The 18,929-nt window shown below is 46.5% G+C and overlaps 3 protein-coding genes and 1 non-coding gene across 5 annotated transcripts; 2 read left to right on the plus strand and 2 right to left on the minus strand.

Moving 5' to 3' along the window:
- Positions 1 to 1,909: 1,909 nt before the first annotated feature.
- On the minus strand, positions 1,910 to 5,368 carry LOC120963175 (uncharacterized). 2 transcript variants are annotated; one of them, XM_040387736.3, is made up of 8 exons: positions 4,205 to 5,368; positions 3,937 to 4,045; positions 3,801 to 3,848; positions 3,321 to 3,375; positions 2,924 to 3,012; positions 2,552 to 2,613; positions 2,382 to 2,469; positions 1,910 to 2,268 (listed from the first exon to the last, which is right to left on the minus strand). In XM_040387736.3, the coding sequence occupies exons 1-8, from the start codon at positions 5,140 to 5,142 to the stop codon at positions 2,233 to 2,235; spliced, it is 1,425 nt and encodes a 474-aa protein (XP_040243670.1). In that variant the 5' UTR covers positions 5,143 to 5,368; the 3' UTR covers positions 1,910 to 2,232. The 2 variants fall into 2 exon arrangements, with proteins under 2 accessions (XP_040243670.1, XP_040243669.1); XM_040387735.3 differs by having other exon boundaries at positions 1,910 to 2,271; positions 4,205 to 5,366.
- Positions 5,369 to 7,072: 1,704 nt separating this feature from the next.
- Positions 7,073 to 10,545, minus strand: LOC109747411 (protein IN CHLOROPLAST ATPASE BIOGENESIS, chloroplastic). Its single transcript, XM_020306476.4, has 11 exons — positions 10,304 to 10,545; positions 9,737 to 9,820; positions 9,382 to 9,456; positions 9,240 to 9,282; positions 9,080 to 9,137; positions 8,748 to 8,933; positions 8,614 to 8,676; positions 8,443 to 8,534; positions 7,775 to 7,856; positions 7,565 to 7,675; positions 7,073 to 7,478 (listed from the first exon to the last, which is right to left on the minus strand). Exons 1-11 carry the CDS (start codon positions 10,437 to 10,439, stop codon positions 7,338 to 7,340), a joined length of 1,071 nt encoding a protein of 356 aa, XP_020162065.1. The 5' UTR covers positions 10,440 to 10,545; the 3' UTR covers positions 7,073 to 7,337.
- Positions 10,546 to 10,587: 42 nt separating this feature from the next.
- LOC109747394 (protein WEAK CHLOROPLAST MOVEMENT UNDER BLUE LIGHT 1) lies at positions 10,588 to 13,472 on the plus strand. The gene is made up of 3 exons (XM_020306461.3): positions 10,588 to 10,899; positions 10,999 to 11,346; positions 11,462 to 13,472. Exons 1-3 carry the CDS (start codon positions 10,588 to 10,590, stop codon positions 13,265 to 13,267), a joined length of 2,466 nt encoding a protein of 821 aa, XP_020162050.1. The 3' UTR covers positions 13,268 to 13,472.
- Positions 13,473 to 13,616: 144 nt separating this feature from the next.
- TRNAT-UGU (transfer RNA threonine (anticodon UGU)) lies at positions 13,617 to 13,688 on the plus strand. The gene has a single exon. It is a non-coding gene; the product is annotated as a tRNA-Thr (tRNA).
- Positions 13,689 to 18,929: the final 5,241 nt, after the last annotated feature.

Here is an 18,929-nt window from a genome sequence, read left to right on the forward strand (position 1 = left end):
ATGAAAGAAGCATATTGCATAAACAATAACTAAGGGAGAAAGAAAAACAGAGTTATCAAAAGGAAAAAAGAAAAGCAACTAACAAACTTCACTTGTTGTCTTGCCCATTGAAGATGTCACACGCTGTGTTGGGAGAAGGAGACGCTATATAATCCTATAAAAATTCAGATTTGCTAACTCTCAGTCGTCCAAGAAATAGTAAAATCTTGATCAACAGTGTAGCCGTCTAATCTGGCAGGGAGATTCGTGCGGATTTTGCCTTTCGGTTTTCCTGGCACGAACCAAACCCGTGACCTTCTGAAAGCACATGTTATGTCTTTATTAACCGAACAATAAATTGCTTTTTCTGATGTGTTAAGATTGCATTTATATATCCACTTTATAGCATTTTGATTTGCATTTACCCTCATTTTTTGCATTAAAAGTTTAAATTGGTGTGCATAGCCAACTAGATAAGAATGAAGGCAAAACCATGTTTATTTACTTTTAAAACCTTTTCCTTACTTTTCAACCTTTTTATTCTATATTTCCCCTTCCTTTACATTTATTTCTTCCATAGTTTTTACTCTACTAAATGCTTTCTTCCTATCATGCGTAGAAAATGCATCATCGATTAAATTCTATTGTTTATTTTTGTAGTAAATTTCTGCTTCTTTTATTTGCTTAAGCATACACATTTTTTTGCAATGCAATTATTTTTTGTGTATTCATTCATTTTAGCTATTTCTATGTCTAGTTTAGAAAAATGTGCATGAATGTGTTGCGGCTACTTTTAACTATGATGTTTTGTTATTTGGTATTCCATCATTCATTTTATTTATTGATCTATTTTTACCTATATTTTTTCCCATATTATAGGTAGTCCATAAATTAAAATTTATAGCACTAAAAAATTTCAATCTCATTTTATTTGGCACCCTATTTTGTCACCGGTAACACATTCTAAAGACCACAATCATATGCACAATTTTGGTGATAGATTAAGATTGCATGCACTTATTTGAAGTTTTTCCATTATTATTTTGTTGTACTGCGCCACCTTTCATATTAAAAGAAGACCCCAAAATTTACTTTCTACTAATAAAAATATATTCTTATTACATTCATGTGACTACTTTTGGACCAACTGCGCGTTCCAGAAACCACAATTGCATAAATAATATATGTGCAACTCTGCCGTTAGGAATGCGCAATTGTGATAAGTCACACATCCAAATGATTAAGATTGCACATACTTATTTGATTTGTTTTTATTGATGACGGCTGATTTGATTTGTTTTGTCATGTTTTAAGAAGTCACCAAAATAAACTTTGTAAATTTAAAATATTTTACTTCCGCTTATTTAGTTTCTGTTCTTGAACTAGTTGCATAAGACCACAATCACACCAAAATATTTGAGCGACAATCTATTTTGGAAAACATGAACAATTTTTTAGAACATTTACAAAATTTGAATTTTTCAAACATTTTTTTAAATGAAGATTTTTTAATATGTTGAAGGTTACTTGAAATTTGTGATTTTTTAAAACAGAAAATGAAAAGAAAAAAGAAACAGAAAAGAAAAATAGAAACAGAAAAAAGCTGAAATTGTTTGAAATTGCGTTTAAAAATTGAATCTATTTTGAAATGCGAACGTTTTCCAAAACTGTGAACAATTGTTTGAAAATGCAAAAAAATATCAAAAGACGAACAATCTTTGATAAATTGGAACACATTTTAAAAAATGAGAACAAAAATTGAAGTTCTGAACAGTTTTTGAAAATTTGAACAACTTTTGAAACGCCTGTTTTCTTAAAGCATGAACAAATGCTGAAATTCTGAACATTTTTTAAAATTGCGGACATTTTTTTAAAGGCAGCAACAAAATTTTGAAGCTGACCTGGCTAATACTCAATCAACAATTCCAAATATAGTGTCCAAAGAGAATTACTCGATCTATTTAGAAGCATAACCCGGTAGCAGCAGCATCCCAGATGTCCAAAAGATATACAAATGTCGAAAAGAAATAATATTTCGAAGGGAGTTTCACGGTGTGGAAGCAAAAACTTAAGCATGGGTGAGCCTTATCCATGCTTAACCACCTAACTAATGTATCTGTAAACTCAACCTTGTCATCACAAAGAAGAATTAATGTCTGTACAGGGCATGTATGTACACTGGCACACAATTTCTATCGATGGCGAGAAAAGGACAGCGAGTAGCGCTTGGGAAGAGCCATTTCAAAGCGACGCTCATGGCGCCGGGGTGGTGGCAGCATCCTCTCCAGCCTGCTGAATTGTTTCATCCATGCAGAGGAAACAAGGCGAACGTAAGATCGGATCAAAATTACAGCCAGCCATAGATGCGAATCGAGCAGGGCAGGTAAGGCGTGTCGAGTTACCGGTGTGTCGTGGCGATCCTTCAAGACGTCCTCCCATTCTTCATCACCTACCGCGAGTCCTAACATGACAGAGGCCAGGTCCTTTACTCTGCACAGGCAAAATGTATCACTTTCAGTTTCAGAGTATTTGCTAGCTGGAGTTTACATTATTCAAATTTTTGATGATTTACTTGTTCTGCATAGCATCCATGTTCATCTTCACATGGTAAAAGTAGTCTGGACAGTTATTCACCTATGACAGAAGAAGAAAAAGAAGGCAGGTCATTACTAAAGGGGATTAAGCCATGTGGCTAAGCACAGCAGCATCAAGCCTCAACACCTCTTCAAAATAGACAATTCCACATGTATGCTACATCGAACTCTTGCCAAATTTACAATAGAGACATCACACAAACTGCTAGCAAGCTAAGTTTCAGACAATAACCTTATGAAATAGGATAAGCATTAATAAACTACTGCAAATGCAGATGTCCAGGAAAAGACCCAGCAAATTAGTTTCAGACAAAATCATGGTATAAACACAGGGATGTAAAAAAGCAGACCTCTCCTGTTCTCAAGATTTCTTCTATTTTATCCATAAGCCTGTTATTATCCCGAATAATGTCTTCCACGCTCCTGGAATCTAGAGCCTCTGTGGCATAAAAAAAAGATTAATTAGGCATGCAAGTTTGCTCAAAGGCTGTTACGACAAAAGAGAAACCGGTCAAAGCAACATTTATGGAGCAACAGAAATTACTAAAGTTTGTACGCCTGAAGAACATGACCAAAAACTTACAAATAAAGAGGATTTACAGTGCAAGAGAAACAAAGTATACAGAAGAAAAATCATGATAACTGAACCTTGAAAATAAGTGATCTGTGGTAAATGAAAGAAATAACATGCATGAGAAGATGAGAAAATAAAGAATGTATAGGCCATGGTATGGGAGCCAATCCTACCTTTGGACAGGGGGTGTTTGTTGTTTTTCTTGTTAGCAACCTTGGTTCCCTTTCCCTGTCCAGTGATCAAGAAGGAAAGCTCAAGACATTCCACAACTTAATAACAGAGATTGCAAAACATGTAATTTACAGATTGCAAGTCACAGATTTTTGCCAGTCTTCCTTCATAAACGATCATGCATAATAGAAAACTATGTTCCAATTTACAGCTCTCCTCGGATATTGGTACTAATTGTTCAAGTTGAGTCAAACAACACTGAACCTGTGAACATCACCATATGTTCGATTGGAGCTCATTTAGAGTACTTTTTTCTTCTTAAAATGTTTCAGACCAATCTGCTAAGTTAAGAGTTCTGTAAACATGACATTCAGAAGCACATGAGTTTTTTTCTTAAAATGTTTCAGACCAATCTGCTAAGCTAGAGTTGTGTAAGCATGACATTCAGAAGCACATGCTGTGCTGCAATTCAATTACAGTACCTTTGTAACATTTGCTACTGCAGATTTTTCTTGCCCCAGATTTTTCTTCTGCCACAATGACAAAGAGTTCATTTAACCAGATGAACATTAGGCCTATTAGTATTCTATAAGTTAGAGGAAGTGCCCAAGTACGTACCTTCAAGTCTGACAGCCACCGGATCCGATACGCGACATCAAGCGCGGTCTTCTCCGCGAGCCCGGATGCGATGTTGAGGCACTGGATGACATTGTCTTGGCCGGCAAACCTTGAGAAGGAAGGAAGGAATCCATGGAGGATCCGACGGTAGAATTAGTAAAGTCTTGGTGTCATTCAGAACAGAGTGAGGGCTCTGCTCTGCTAATAGAGAAGGATTTAGACAAGAAACGAACGATGGCCCATGGCAAGCGCGAGCGTACGTACGTACCGGGAGAGGCCTCGGAACAGCAGCTGGTCCTCCTCCACGGACCACGCCGTGGACGGCTTGTCGCCGCACCGCGCCGCCACGTGAGCCATCCGGGCCACCTCCGCCGTCTCGCTGTCAGGCTCCTGCTGCGGCGCGTCGAGGGATGCGGCCTGCGAGTAGTCCGGCACCGGCTGATAAGCGCCGCCCACCGGAGAGTCAGTGGCTCTGGCCTGGGCGCATCCCTGACCCGGCGAACCGGAGGACGACTGGCTCGGCACGGCCGCGGTGGGCGCGGGCGGCGAGTCGGCCATGGCCGGTTGGTACACCAGCAGCGATCTAATCGGGTACTCCGGCGGCATGGACAGCGAGTTGACGCCCGCCTCGTCGCTCAAGAACGCGCTCAAGTCGTCGTCGCCGCTCATCCTCGTCAGCATCTCCTCCAGGCCGCCCGCCGGAGAGTCGTCAGTGGGTCTCGCCTGGGCGCAGCCCAGACCGGGCGAACCAGAGGACGACCGGCTCGGCACGCCCGCGGGGGGCACGGGCGGCGAGTCGGCCATCGCCGTCTGGCACGCCGCGAGCGATCTCGCCAGGAACTCCGGCGGCACGCCGCCAGCCTCGTCGCTCAAGAAGGCGCTCAACTCGTCGCCGCTCATCAGCGCCAGCGGGTCCTCCAAGCCGTCCACGAACTGGTCGTTCTCCAGGAACGCGCTGTGGCCAAGCATCGGCGAGCCCTCCCCCGGCGCCAGCGTGCCGTTCCCCGCGCCCGGCACCAACCCGTAGACGAAGTCGTCCACCGGGCCGTGGGCGCCGGCGACGTAGCTAGAGCTAGAGCCCGGCGCGTGCGGAGGAGGAGTCGGAGTCGGGTGGAAGAAGGGCGGCTGAGCTTTGCTCGCGTCCTGGCCGGAGAGGAGCTGCAGCTGCAGGTAGAGCTGGTGGGTGTCGGGGCCGAGCGCGCCCATCTTCCCGGCCGGGCCCGACGATCGCCGCAGCAGCGGAGGAGGGGAGACGAGGGAGGGAGGGAGGAGAGCGAGCAACAGCTAGCTAGCTAGGGTTCCGGGGAGGATGGGGATTGGGGATTGATCTCATCGCGATGTTGGCGACGGGAGGGGAGGGGAGGGAGGAGAAACCCGGGCGGCGCCGCGACGTAGCGTGGGCAGGCAGTTGAGAAGTTGAGTTGAGATGAGAGGCGTCGTGGGGGAAGCGGTTTCTGAAACTGAATGAATGAAACGGAAACGGAAACGGCTAGCCCAGAAGCAAGACTCCGTTGGGTGATGACCCCACCTCACCCTTCAAGTTTTTTTCCACGTCAACTCCTCCTTGAAAACGTGTCTAGACACGGATCTATCTAGACAAATTTAAGACAACTAACTCGGGACGAAGGAATACTAAAATCGTACTCCCTCTGTCCCCAAATGTAATATATATTTGGTCAAACTTTGCACAGTTTGACTTGACACAAATCTAATACGCGAAGTAAAAATGACCGGAGGGAGTACCATGAATAGTGTCAAAAAAATGTCCTACATTTTAGGACGGAGGAAGTATATGTGTAGACATTACAAACACACACATGCAGATAAAAAAAATTACATTCAAATTCTTGGATGTCGAAGTCTTCTTCCTCCTACATCCGCCGACGGCGGGTCGTGAGCATAGCAAGATGCCACCTATGGGTCTCCGCCTCGGCGGAGCAAACTTTTTCAAACTCAGAAGCTTGTAGAAGCAACAGCCACGAAGTCGTCGATGTAGACCAAGAGACGCCGATGACCACGATCTGCGAAGCAAATAGCCACCCCGGAGAAGATGAACACCGATAAGGGCCACGAAAGTCAGCCGAATACAGACTGGTCCACTGTAATAAACCGAATGCATCTCGGAGGACCCGCCGGAGACACGGACCCGCACGCCTTCCGCCGGATATAAGCACACAAACGGAACGAGGAAAGAGAGGGAAAACATTATTCCTACACCGGAACAACACCGCTGCATTACCACCCCCAAACAAAACTTGAAGACTCCATGAAGAAAACCTGAAGAAAAAAAATCATCGAGCTCGATTGATTCTATCATTGTGACAACATTTGCTTATGCCTTGTGTTTTTTATTTCAAGTAAACATGTCCATCTAATCTCGAGAGTCTAATCAAGATAGCATGGATCCCATCAAAACCATTGGTAGTGACAGTGGAAAGGCCAAGGTAAATCGGAAATGTTTTTCTTTTCTTTTTGGATTGAGGTTCCTATCCATGTTCTCACAAGTTCAGTTCAGTTTGAATGAAATAGGGCATGTTATTTACAAGACTAGTGGGAGACACAAGATCTTGGGGCTCAAAAGGTTCTAAATTGTTAAATCAACTAGAGAGTGATCAGCTAGAACATCAGAAATATCTACTCCTACAGTGTGAGCAACAAAAATGAAACTTGATTGACCAAATAACCAAAGGCTTGGGTTAGCTGCAGGCTTGGGGGTCTCAAGATTTTTCACCTTTTTGTTCTCCTGGGCTAGCTCCATCATGGTCTTCCCCTTGCAGTCAAATATTGTGCTCTGCCCAGTAGCTTGGACAGGGCTCCACTTCTCTTTCAAAGCTGGTGGCATCTGAGGAGCCTCTGGGATAACTCCTGGCTGCTCATCTTGTTGGTCTTCCCCCATAGGTTCTTGTCCAGCATCAACCAGCTCCGTCTCTAAGCAAATTGAAGCACTGATTTTCATCAGGGTGGTCAGCTACAATCATAAGTTAGTTGAGTACATAGCTAGTCAGTATTTGCCAATCTCAAAATAAGGGGCTCAAGTGTCGAATTGATATGCTACGTCACCGCCGATGTGGATAGACACATCGGCTCCTGTCCAGATTCGACATGTTTGAAACTTGGTTGACCAAATAACCAAATGTTGCAACAACTTGAGGTTTATTTAGTATATTATTAATCATGAATACATACATAGACGACAAAAGGAAATCAAATAAACTGGGCATTATTTTCGCTCGTGCGACGTGACCACAAAGATACGCCTACGATCCACACGCTGAAATAGTTTCTTCTTGCTCATAAAAGCTAAGCCTACACTACACTTCTCAGTCTGAACTCCGAAGCCGAGTGCCGCAAAAAATTTCGAAGCATCATCGTGCACGTAGGAAACATGAACTGCAGGTGTTCTATTCCCTATAAGCGATGAACTTTGCAATGTCGTGGATCCCAGCCTCTCTGTAGCAGTCGGCAATCCGATCCACGACTTCGTCCCAGTTGCCGTCGACTGTGGCTAGATCCATCAGAAACGCCGCCTCGTCAAGGACCACCTGCAGTTCGAGAAGCTCATGTGACAGGGTGCAGGGAAGCAACTGGGCATCTATGATGGAATGGTAGACGGTTTGTTGTTACAGACCTGCTCTGGAGCTTTTCCTTTCTTCAGATCGTCTTGTTTGCCCTCTTCGGATACCTTCTCTCTTATGAACTCAATCTGCTCATCCTCCCACCCAGCTAGTTCAGCTGCCTCCTGTCGTAAGGAATGACGAAAAGAAAATAGGTAAAAGGTTGCTCAGCTGAGACATAGAAGCAGAAAGTGAAAAGGAGAAGGTAACATGAGAAACCATACTTCGTATCTACAGCCTAGTGTCCACCATGGTGACTTCAAAGCCACTCGAGCTGATTCTTTGGCTTCAGATGTACGCCCAATTCTGAAGAAAAGAACAAGCAAAATTAGGAACCCTGATTCTTTACATGTACACCACAGTCCACAGGTTTATTCAGGCACTTATATAGATGAAATGTTATCTGATTTACAACATGTATGACAGCACAGTTGCCAAACATTAGCACGCCATTGCTTTGTTATTTATTCACAACGTTAGTGTTGTCCTGCTAGTCCACAACACTTGGAGAACTTCTTAGATCTCTATTCTTTTACGAAATTTACACCACAATAGATATCTCTCAAATCAGAAATCAGTTGAAAGTACTATTAGCAATCTTATATCAATAGATATTTTTTTACCACAAACGAATTCTAGTCGGTTCAATCCAGCACAACCAAAGGTGCAGCAGAACAGCAAGATGCCATAATAACTGCTTGACTCATATTTTGATAGGGATCACCATTCACCAGCGCACACTGTGCTCATGCAAAGTGTAACTACACAGTGAGTGCCTAATAGATAGAACATCAATCACCCACCTAGTAGATATTTCCAGTCAACCTACCTAGTAGATACAACATCTGATGAAATAACATATAATTATGCTATACAGCTCACACATCAGTACCTTTTTTGAACTTCTGAGTTGAACACAAAGGGTCTTCCAAATCCAGGAAATTGATCTCTAGTATAGAATTCTGAAGTAATAAGAGCGGAGACCTGAAGGGCAAATGCAACGTACATTAAATCTCGTCAGATAACATGAATAATGTATCTCCGAAGAAGGAAAGAGTTTTACACTATCTCCTTTTTCCAGGTGGCGTGATGCTTTCCTTTCTAGAATGTCTGGAAAGAGTCCAACCTACAGTAAGATATCAGTAAAGATAACTGCCCTCAAACTCAGTAGTTACAAACTGAGGTGTATCTCTCAACCTTCTTCAACAAATAGACATCAAGATCTGCCGTCTGCGATTCTTTGAGATCACCTCTTTTGTAAATGTTTGGACCAGCTTCCCCTACAGCAGACCATAAATCTTCTCGAACAGCAGACCATAAATCATCACCACTCTCAGCTCTGCTATCAGCCTCAACAAGTATTCTATGAATATATTGATTGACCTGATAAATATGAGTAAAATTTGTAACTGGATTGCATGTGCACATGTAGTAAAATACTTCCTCCGTCTAAAGTTAATACAAAGTTGAGACATTATTTTGGGACGGAGGGAGTATAACATTACAAACACATAGCAATATAGACTTACGTTTTTAGCCAAAAGCCACAGCCCATGGCTACGCACTTCCACTACAGGCATTTCCATCCTGAAAGACAAGCAGATGTAGACAGACCATTTAAATACCAGTACAGCTTCCAGAGATGAAAACAATACAAATATATTAACAGTATATGGAGGGGCAACTAACCCACTTGGAGCAGTCGGCCATCTCAGCAGGGATGTCAAGTTACCTACATTTTGACTAATACTGTCAGGCCTTTCAACTTATACAATCATAGTGTTCGTAATCACTGTTCAGGTGAATAATTCAGTCCAGAACACATCCAAACCTTGTGGACTTTCCGACAGGGGAACAACAAGTGGAATCAGCCCTCTTTTAGCTCCAGGAGAAACTATCTTCTCACCTGCCAAGTGCCAAATGTAATCTTGACATCAAGGTGAAGAGAGACCAGGAGCTACAATTTTAACACTATGCTTTCTCTAGCCGGTGCTGCTCTAAGTTTCTGACCAGAGACCACCTATGCAAAACCAAAATTAAAACGTTTACTATATTAAGAAAGACAACGAGATGAGATGACAGTTGTTGATGCTGCTGAAACCCATTGAGTAAGCATGGACAAAAGGTTGGCACTGCTGAAGAATCCATGGAAATGAAAAATCATAGCGAGATATGTGAAGTCGTACCTCGTGCATGAAGCACATTCAACAGAGAATTAAGATGCTCCGGGGGGTCGGTCACGGCGATTTCCTTGACAAACGACACATGATCTGAAAATTCCAGCAGGACAAGTATCAGAAACGTCGGCTAGCAAAAGGAAAAGAAGTAGAGGAGAGTAATTGCATGGATGATGCAAACAGCAGAGCAGCATAGGCAGAAATGTGCTGTGTTAAGCTACAACTTCACTGGGTTCTGCTCAAACGGTCATACTAGAGAGTAACCACATCTCTGAAAAATGCTAGTTGAGGTCCATTCCTATTTCCTAGAAGTAATGATACGAGTTTATAACCACTATGACATTCTGGATCCAGCCGGCTCCCCGAATCTAATGCCATAGCAGGAACCCATCAACCAATAATCATCCACACTAGTACGTCTTGATTAGATATATTTGGATGACAAAATAAGCCTACGAATCCAACCATCTATAAGCAGCGCGTACTACTCGATTCCTCGAATCAACCGGCCGTAATCATGCAGGGGAAGCCAGATAAAACGCCGGGAACGAACTAGGCATGAAGAAGAAACCTGACCGTACGAAGTGGCGGCGGCGGCGACCGAAGAGGAGGAGGAGGAGGAGGCGCAGCGGGCGCCGACGAGCGACACCCCTCCGAGGGCGCGGCGCGGCGCCTGCAGCACGGACGCGGCCGCGGCCGCCGCGGGCCTCATCTCGCCGTGGCCGGGGGTGGGCGGGCGGCGCTGGGACTGGGAGGGCTGTGGAGTCCACGGCGACACGGGGCGCTGCTGGCCTCACGCTGGCTTCGTTTGGGTTGGGCCAAACAAACAAAGCTGTCCCGATCCGACGAGACGGGGACCAATGGCTCCCACGCACGGCCCAGCAGAGCGCCGAGATATCGATCCAATGGCTGCCGAATTCCGGCCCAGGATTTCCAGATTCCCTCCCTCCCTCACCCACCCACCAAAAAAAAAGAACAATCCGCGCGTGAGCGCCAGCCAGGAGAGGCTCCGCGGCTCGCGCGCGCCATCGCCTCCCCGCCACACTCTTCTCCTCCCTCCCTCCGCCTCCCACCCACACCGACCAAACCAGAGCCTATCCCTCTCCCCCCTCGTCGACGTGCTCCTCCCCGCCGACGACAGCTCAATAGGAACGATCAAGCCAACAACCCAGGTGATTCACGTGGCTTCCCTGCTTCTTTCCCTCCCTCCGTCTCCATGGATTGCTCGCTTCGCCAGGCTTCAACCAAGCTCGGGCTCGGCATTGTTGCAGGAATCCGGGAGCGTGGGTGCGGCCAGGAGGTGCTTCTTCCGCGTCCTACGCCTATGCTGCGGGATGGAGGAGGCTAGCTCCAGCATGGAAGGGGCCAGCGGCAGCCACCCGGCGCCGGCGTCGGCCTCCGTCTCCCGCGCCAGCTCCGAGGACGCCGACTTCTTCGACACCCACCACCAGGAGGACGACGACGACGGAGAGGGCGGCCCGGGGGCCTACACGGCCTCCGACATCGCCGAGCGCTTCGTCCGCGTCATCGACGGCAAGGTCCACGTCGACTCCGCCGCGCCCGTCGACCCCGTCCGCGGCGCCGTCTCCAAGTTCGGCGGCATCCTCGACTGGCGAGAGGTCCCCCCCCCCCCCTATGTCATCCGCGTCTCCGTCGATGATGACCAGCTGCTCCGTCCGTGTGTGGGTCGGTCGCTCGGTCTGACGATTTGATGTGGTTCCTTCGTGCGTGCAGCGGCGGCAGCAGGCCGAGGAGGAGCTCGTCGTGGTGCACGCGGAGGCCGCGGAGTACCAGCGCCGCACGCGGGAGGCGGACGCCGGCCGGGCCGAGGCGCAGCAGGACCTCATGGGCGCCACCGGCGAGATCGACGACCTCTGGCTCACCGTCAAGCGCGCGCAGATCGCCGAGGCGCAGGCGCGCAAGGACTCGGAGCTCGCCAAGCTCCGCCTGCGCAAGCTCGAGAAGAGCGCCCGGGAGCGCGCGGCGGCGAAATCCGAGCTCGACTCCGTCCGCGGCCGCCACGCCGCCGCGCTCGCCGACCTGCGCGCGGCCAGGGCCGAGATGGACGCGCTCAGGAAGGAGCGGGACGCCGTCGCGGAGGAGGCCAGCGCCGCGGCGGCGAGGGTGCGGGACACTGCTGGCGAGACGGTGCACGCCGCCGAGGCCCTGAGGGAGGCCGCCGCGGAGTTCGAGGTGCTCAGGGCCGAGCTGGAGTCCGCGCGCGCCGCCCACGACGCGGCGGAGGAGAAGAGGATGAGGCTGGCGCTGGCGTGGCGGGAGGACAAGGTGCGGTGGCAGAACCAGCTGGAGGAAGCTGAGATGGAGGTGCGGAGGCTGAGGGATGAGCTGGCCGCGGCCGGCGACCTCGAGTCCCAGGTGGCCGCGGCTTCCGAGCATCTCGCGACCCTCAGAGCCGAGCTGTTCGCGCGCGCGGTCCAAGGGGCCAGCGAGGAGGAGGATAAACAGACGTCGGCAGCGAGCAGCACGCCGGCGATGGTGGGCAAGGCGAAGAAGGAGCTCGAGGAGGCGATGGGGAGCGTCGAGAAGGCCAAGGACGAGACCAAGATCCTGCACATCGCCGCCGCGTCGCTGCGCGCAGACCTGGAGAAGGAGAAGGCGGAGCTCGCCGCGCTACGGCAGAAGCAGAGCACGTCGTCGTCCGCGTCCATCCAGTCGCTGGAGGAGGAGCTGAGCCGGGTGACCTCCGAGCTCGCCGCGGCGCAGGCAAGAGCGAGGGACAGCGAAGAGGGGAAAAAGAAGACGACGGCCGAACAGCTCGACGAGGCACGGCGAGAGGCGGAGCGAGCCAAGGCGAGCGCACGGGCGACGCAGGAGGAAGTCGCCGCGGCCAGGGAAGACGCGCGCGTGGCCAGGGCCGCGGTCCAGGCCACGGAGGCGCGGCTGGAGGCCGTGTTGCGGGAGGTACTCGCCGCGAAGGCGTCGGCGGAGACCGCCGCAGCCTCGGCGGACGCGCTGCAGCAGCAGCAGCAGCAGGACGGCACCCAGAGCGCGCAGAGCCAAGTCCCCGAAGACTGCGTGGCGTTGACCACGGAGGAGTACGAGGAGCTGAGCCGGAGGGCGCGGGGGACGGAGGAGGCGGCCGGCGAGCGGGTGGCGGAGGCGCTGAGGCAGGTGAAGGAGGCCAAGGACGCGGAGGCGCGGGGCCAGCAGAAGCTGGCGAAGCTGGGGAGGGACACGGAGCTGAGGAGGCAGACGCTGCGGGCGGCGAGGGAGGAGTGCGAGCAGGCGGAGTCGGCGAAGCTGGCGGCGGAGCGGCAGCTGCAGGCGGAGCTGCGGCGGCGCGCGGGCGGCGAGACGGCGTCGCCGCCCCGCACGGGGCTGGCGGAGATCTCGACGTTGGAGGGCGGCGACGCGCGCGGCGGGAACCCGCACATCCTGAGCCCGAGGGCCGGGTACATGCCGAGGGCGGACATGGCGGCGATGGCGGCGGCGGAGGAGGCCGGGCAGAAGAAGCCCTTCTTCCCGCGCATGGTCATGTTCCTGGCCAAGAAGAGAGCGCAGACATGGAACGGCAAGTGAATCGTCTTCTTGCTCGGCGTCGGATCAGCTCCTCGCCGGCTGTGATGGAAGATAATACTGATACATCATCGGACATGTGTAATGTGTATATTGATCAATGAGGGGGATCATGACTCTTTTTGTAAAGTCTAACAAAAGATGATCATGAGATTTTTTTTGGCTCGGTGCTGTGATGATGCAGATGAAGATTGATTTCTGTGATGCACATTTCGGATCCTGTTTCCTTTGCAGTATACTCCATGATACACCATACATGTCATGTGTAGGCGTGGCATTAGAGGTTCAACCATACATGTGCTTTTGTTTAATTCGGTAATATATAAAGTTATTTCGAGAAAATGCCAACAAAGCCCTTATAGCTCAGTGGTAGAGCGTCAGTCTTGTAAACTGAAGGTCCGTAGTTCGATCCTGCGTGAGGGCACATCTTTTGCTTCTGATTTGTTTTGTTCTTCATCTTCTTCTTTTTTTTTTCAGGAAGGCCTTTATGGCAAGCTTTATCACTTCAACTCACACTTGCATCATCTGCTAAAGAACTAAAGATGAAACCAGGGAGACGAACCAGGGGGACTCCAACAACATAGACGGTCGATCATCTCGACCCTCGTGAGTTAGCACATTAGCTTCTTTTATTATTATTATGTATTACAATGCTCAATAGAGACCTTCATCAACCCATCCATCAAACTACGACATCCATAGAATTGGTGTTGAGATCATGGAACATCCGGTGTTGACTTTCAGGGCTTCGTCGACAAGAACCGGAAATTCCCACTTATTCCATGAGTTGCTTCTGTTTATTCAAAAATATGTGCATGAAAATCGCCAACATTATTGCAGGGTGCTGGTGGGCGAGTGTAAGGGCATATTTATCCCTAAGGTGTTTTGGTGATTGATGACAATGCTTTTGCGGACTAATCGTGTGCCTTGAGTTTTTCAGACGTTTCATCGCTAGGCACAAGACGGTTTGGTGCCTGATGTCTACTACACAACCTTCTTTTTGTAGACGTTGTTGGGCCTCCAAGTGCAGAGGTTTGTAGGACAGTAGCAAATTTCCCTCAAGTGAATGACCTAAGGTTTATCAATCCGTGGGAGGCGTAGGATGAAGATGGTCTCTCTCAAACAACCCTGCAACCAAATAACAAAGAGTCTCTTGTGTCCCCAACACACCCAATACAATGGTAAATTGTATAGGTGCACTATTTCGACGAAGAGATGGTGATACAAGTGCAATATGGATGGTAGATATAGGTTTTTGTAATCTAAAAATATAAAAACAGCAAGTTAGCAAGCGATAAAAGTGAGCGAAAACGGTATTACAATGCGTTGAAACAAGGCCTAGGGTTCATACTTTCACTAGTGCAAGTTCTCTCAACAATAATAACATAACTGGATCATATAACTATCCCTCAACATGCAACAAAGAGTCACTCCAAAGTTACTAATAGCGAAGAACAAACGAAGAGATTATTGTAGGGTATGAAACCACCTCAAAGTTATTCTTTCGGATCGATCTATTCAAGAGTCCGTAGTAAAATAACACGAAGCTATTCTTTCCATTCAATCTATCATAGAGTTCGTACTAGAATAAAACCTTAAGACACAAATCAACCAAAACCCTAATGTCACCTCAAGTATCCGTGGGTATGATTATACGATATGCATCACACAATCTCAGATTCATCTATTCAAACCAACATAAAGTACTTCAAAGAGTGCCCCAAAGTTTCTACCGGAGAGTCAAGACGAAAACGTGTGCCAACCCCTATGCATAGGTTCATGGGCGGAACCCACAAGTTGATCACCAAAACATACATCAAGTGGATCACGTGATATCCCATTGTCACCACAGATAAGCACGGCAAGACATACATCAAGTGTTCTCAAATTCTTAAAGACTCAATCCGATAAGATAATTTCAAAGGGAAAACTCAATCCATTACAAGAGAGTAGAGGGGGAGAAACATCATAAGATCCAACTATAATAGCAAAGCTCACGATACATCAAGATCGTATCACCTCAAGAACACGAGAGAGAGAGATCAAACACATAGCTACTGGTACATACCCTCAGCCCCGAGGGTGAACTACTCCCTCCTCGTCCAGATTTAAAACAACCTCCTAGCACTGTTCATTTTAGATAGATATATTATGGTATGATATTGACTATGTCCCCTCCATTGATGTGCTTGTCCAGATTTGAGGAATCGTTTGGGTTTTATCTACTTGTCCATGAAGGATGCTTCATGACGAAAATTCCTCATATAATGTTTTTTGAGAGGAAGAATTTAGGGAGTACTATATCTCTGAAGATATGCGAGAGAATTGAATATGAACTCACATAAAAGAATCAAGATTACAAACGTAGAGGCTTGACTAGAAGAGAGGCCCTTGCTGTAGATCACAAGAGCCATGTTTTTTGTAGGTACAAGAACCATATTTCTATTTACGATTATCTCCCAGCAATGAAAGTCGTATGTGACAAACATGAATAAGCTAGGGGAAAAGTCAACTGCTCTCTTCCTTTTTGTTTGAGTGTTAACTTCTGTTTTCAATCTCCGACTTTGTGCAACTATTTTCTATATATGTATAGGTGCTTGCTATGTTAGAGATAAAAAAGGATCTTCGTTACAGCAAGCCACGTCAACACAGGGCATGGAGAAATGCCAGTATTCTTGAAATCCCTTGTTGCATCTGTTCTTTGTCCTGCTGGCATGTTACTAAAACATCTTTTTCTCAGGTATTGAGTAGGATTTTAGATGCACAACTTGTTGAAAAAAATAAATGCTTAAGTTGACGATAAGGTGATGTTTGGCCTTGGCCTTTTGTTCTAATCATTTGTTGTTATTATAACATATCATTTCATCATTTTTTGGCTTCATTCTTCCCTTCCTACTCGCGACAGGTACAAGACTCGGGCAACGGGCAGGTAGAAGACTCAGGCAACGGTTAATGGACAGGCACTATATACACAATGCATCTCTGCTAATATAGCTTACTTTATAAAGCCATCAATGTATGCTATTATCAAGTGATTTGAATATTTTATTTTAAGCTATCATGTAATGGAATATAAGTATCCATTAACTTGTTCTAAATCAGTCTAATATGCATGTTAAATGCGCTCTTCCTTTTTGCGTGATACGAATATTTTCTTTTAAGCTATCATGTAATGGAATGTAAGTATTTATTAAGTTGGTTTAAATCAATCTCATATGCATGACTTTAATACTCGGCTTACTCTCGCTTTTTGCGTCATGGGCGCAACGGGTCATCTAGCATGAACAAAGGGCCTTCAAATGCACTTCCAAAGGACTGATCGTCTACTCAATATAAGTAAGTTGCAAGAGCCGTTCATTATATAACTTAGCATTAGTATAGATGCCTACTAAGACTTCTATGTTTATCATCCTTTTGGATCTTATATAATCCCCTAAGACCATCATGTGCATTTAACTGTCAGTTATTTGCTACTTCGACTGTTGTGTGGTATGCTATTGAAACAACCATGATAAAAGAGATATACGCTTTCATTTTGTGTTTACATATTTTAGTGCACACTCCTACAATAATTGGCATGCACTCGGCCTTTGCACCATTGGCGCAACGGGTCATCTAGTAGTATATATATCTCTAACATAGTGTGTATATCTCTACCTGTTTCCTTAAATATGTTGGTAGGGATTGCTAAGTGCATGGTCTTAGAAATATCTTGATTGCCCTTAAAAAGAAATTTCAAGATTGTGGTATCTAGTTTATAATTAGGTCTACATAAATAGAAAACATAGTACATTAAGTATTTACGAGACGCTGGCACTGAAACATTAGTTTGCTGCTTCATCCTTTCCTCTGGGTTGAATGTATCTGACATGTTACAATGGATTTAACAATTTCTTGATACATGTATGCATTTACACCAAATGATGCAATTAAAACAGCCAAAAACACACTTGTGACCCAAGTTAATTCAAGGGGTTCGCTCTGTAGTTGTCGGCCGTAGGTAAGATAGGTTTTCGTACAACTTATAAGTTGGTGAATAAGACTACCATGTTGACTGTAGCTAAGGTTAGTGTATAGCGAGCACGGTGTGGTACTAAAGCTGTTAATAATGTTATCTGAATGTTTCCAACGCAGGAGTCCAGTCAAACTTTTTCTCAAATTCGAGAACAATATCGAAATATGTAAACTTTTTGAAAATCAAGAACAATTTTGAAATTCATGAATAATTTTTCAAACTCGTGAGCATTTTCTAAATTCCTGAACATATTTTCAAATTGCCGAACATTTCCCAGTATCACGTTTCCTTCGCTACATGTGCCGTCCTACGCGTGAAACAGGGGTTCCGCTATCTCCCGACCTACGTGCTAAATAGGATCCTCCTACATAGGTCTCGCGGAGTTTCATCGCTTTAGAGGGGAGCAACTAGTTAACGAGCGCTCCTTCGGAAGCCTCGCAACGATCATCGCCACTTGGCGCGCTTTCAGCCATTCACCACGTGTCACGCTCTGGACGCTTCCTTCAGATTTTCTTTTTAATTTTTCCGCACGCGTTTTTGGCTTTTTAAACGTTTTTTCGGTTTTTTTCGACGTTTTGGTTTTCCCCCGGTCTTCCTTAGTTTTTTGACCAAAAAAATTTGTCAAAAAATTTTTTTACGCGAAAAACGCGTTTTCTTTTTTTTTTTTCTTTCACGAAAAGTCACGGTTTTTCTTCCGCGAGAGGCACGGTTGTGCTTTAGCGAGAGTCACGGCCGTGCCTTTCGGAAACAAAAAAAATACGTTTTCTGTTTTTTTTTCTTTCGCGAGAGTCACGGTTTTACTTCCGCGAGAGGCACGGTTGTGCTTTCGCGAGAGTCACGGCCGTGCCTCTCGGAAAGGGAAAAACAAAACGCGTTTTCTGTTTTTCTTTTCTTTCGCGAGAGTCACGGTTTTACTTCCGCGAGAGGCACGGTTGTGCTTTCGCGAGAGTCACGGCCGTGCCTCTCGGAAAGGGAAAAACAAAACGCGTTTTCTCTTTTTTTTTTTCTTTCGCGAGAGTCACGGTTTTGCTTTCGCCAGACGCACGGTTGTGCTTTCGCAAGAGTCACGGTCGTGCCTCTTTCGGAAAGGGAAAAAACGCGTTTTCTATTTTTTTTTCTTCCACGGGAGTCACGGTTTTGCTTCCGCGAGAGGCACGGTTGTGATTTCGCGAGAGGCACCGGCGTGCCTCTTTCAGAAAGGGAAAAAACCGTGCTCCCGGTGTGGTTTTTTCGTCTGGTTTTTTTCGTCCGTTTTTTTTTCATGAAAAAAAGTTCGTCAAAACCTATCAACATGGGATCTAGTTTTGAAGATCTCGACGCGAGGAATCCAATGGTGAAAACGGTTTGAGATTTGGATGCACGGTTTAAAAGATAAAACATTTTGAATAAACGGATCTACGAAAAAAGGGAAAACTCCCAGGTTGCGACAAGTGGCGCGCTGCATGTGCGCCACTTGTCGTGACCTGGGAAGGGGAGTATTCTTTGCAGCGAGTACTCCTTAATTAGTGATTTCGGCTTTAGAGTTGCGGCTGAAGGAAATATGCCCTAGAGGAAATAATAAAGTATTATATATTTCCTTGTATCATGATAAATGTTTATTATTCATGCTAGAATTGTATTTCCGGCAACTTGATACATGTGTGAATACAT

The sequence above is a fragment of the Aegilops tauschii genome, chromosome 4 (genome assembly GCF_002575655.3).
Source record: "Aegilops tauschii subsp. strangulata cultivar AL8/78 chromosome 4, Aet v6.0, whole genome shotgun sequence".
In the NCBI taxonomy this organism is placed as follows: domain Eukaryota; kingdom Viridiplantae; phylum Streptophyta; class Magnoliopsida; order Poales; family Poaceae; genus Aegilops; species Aegilops tauschii.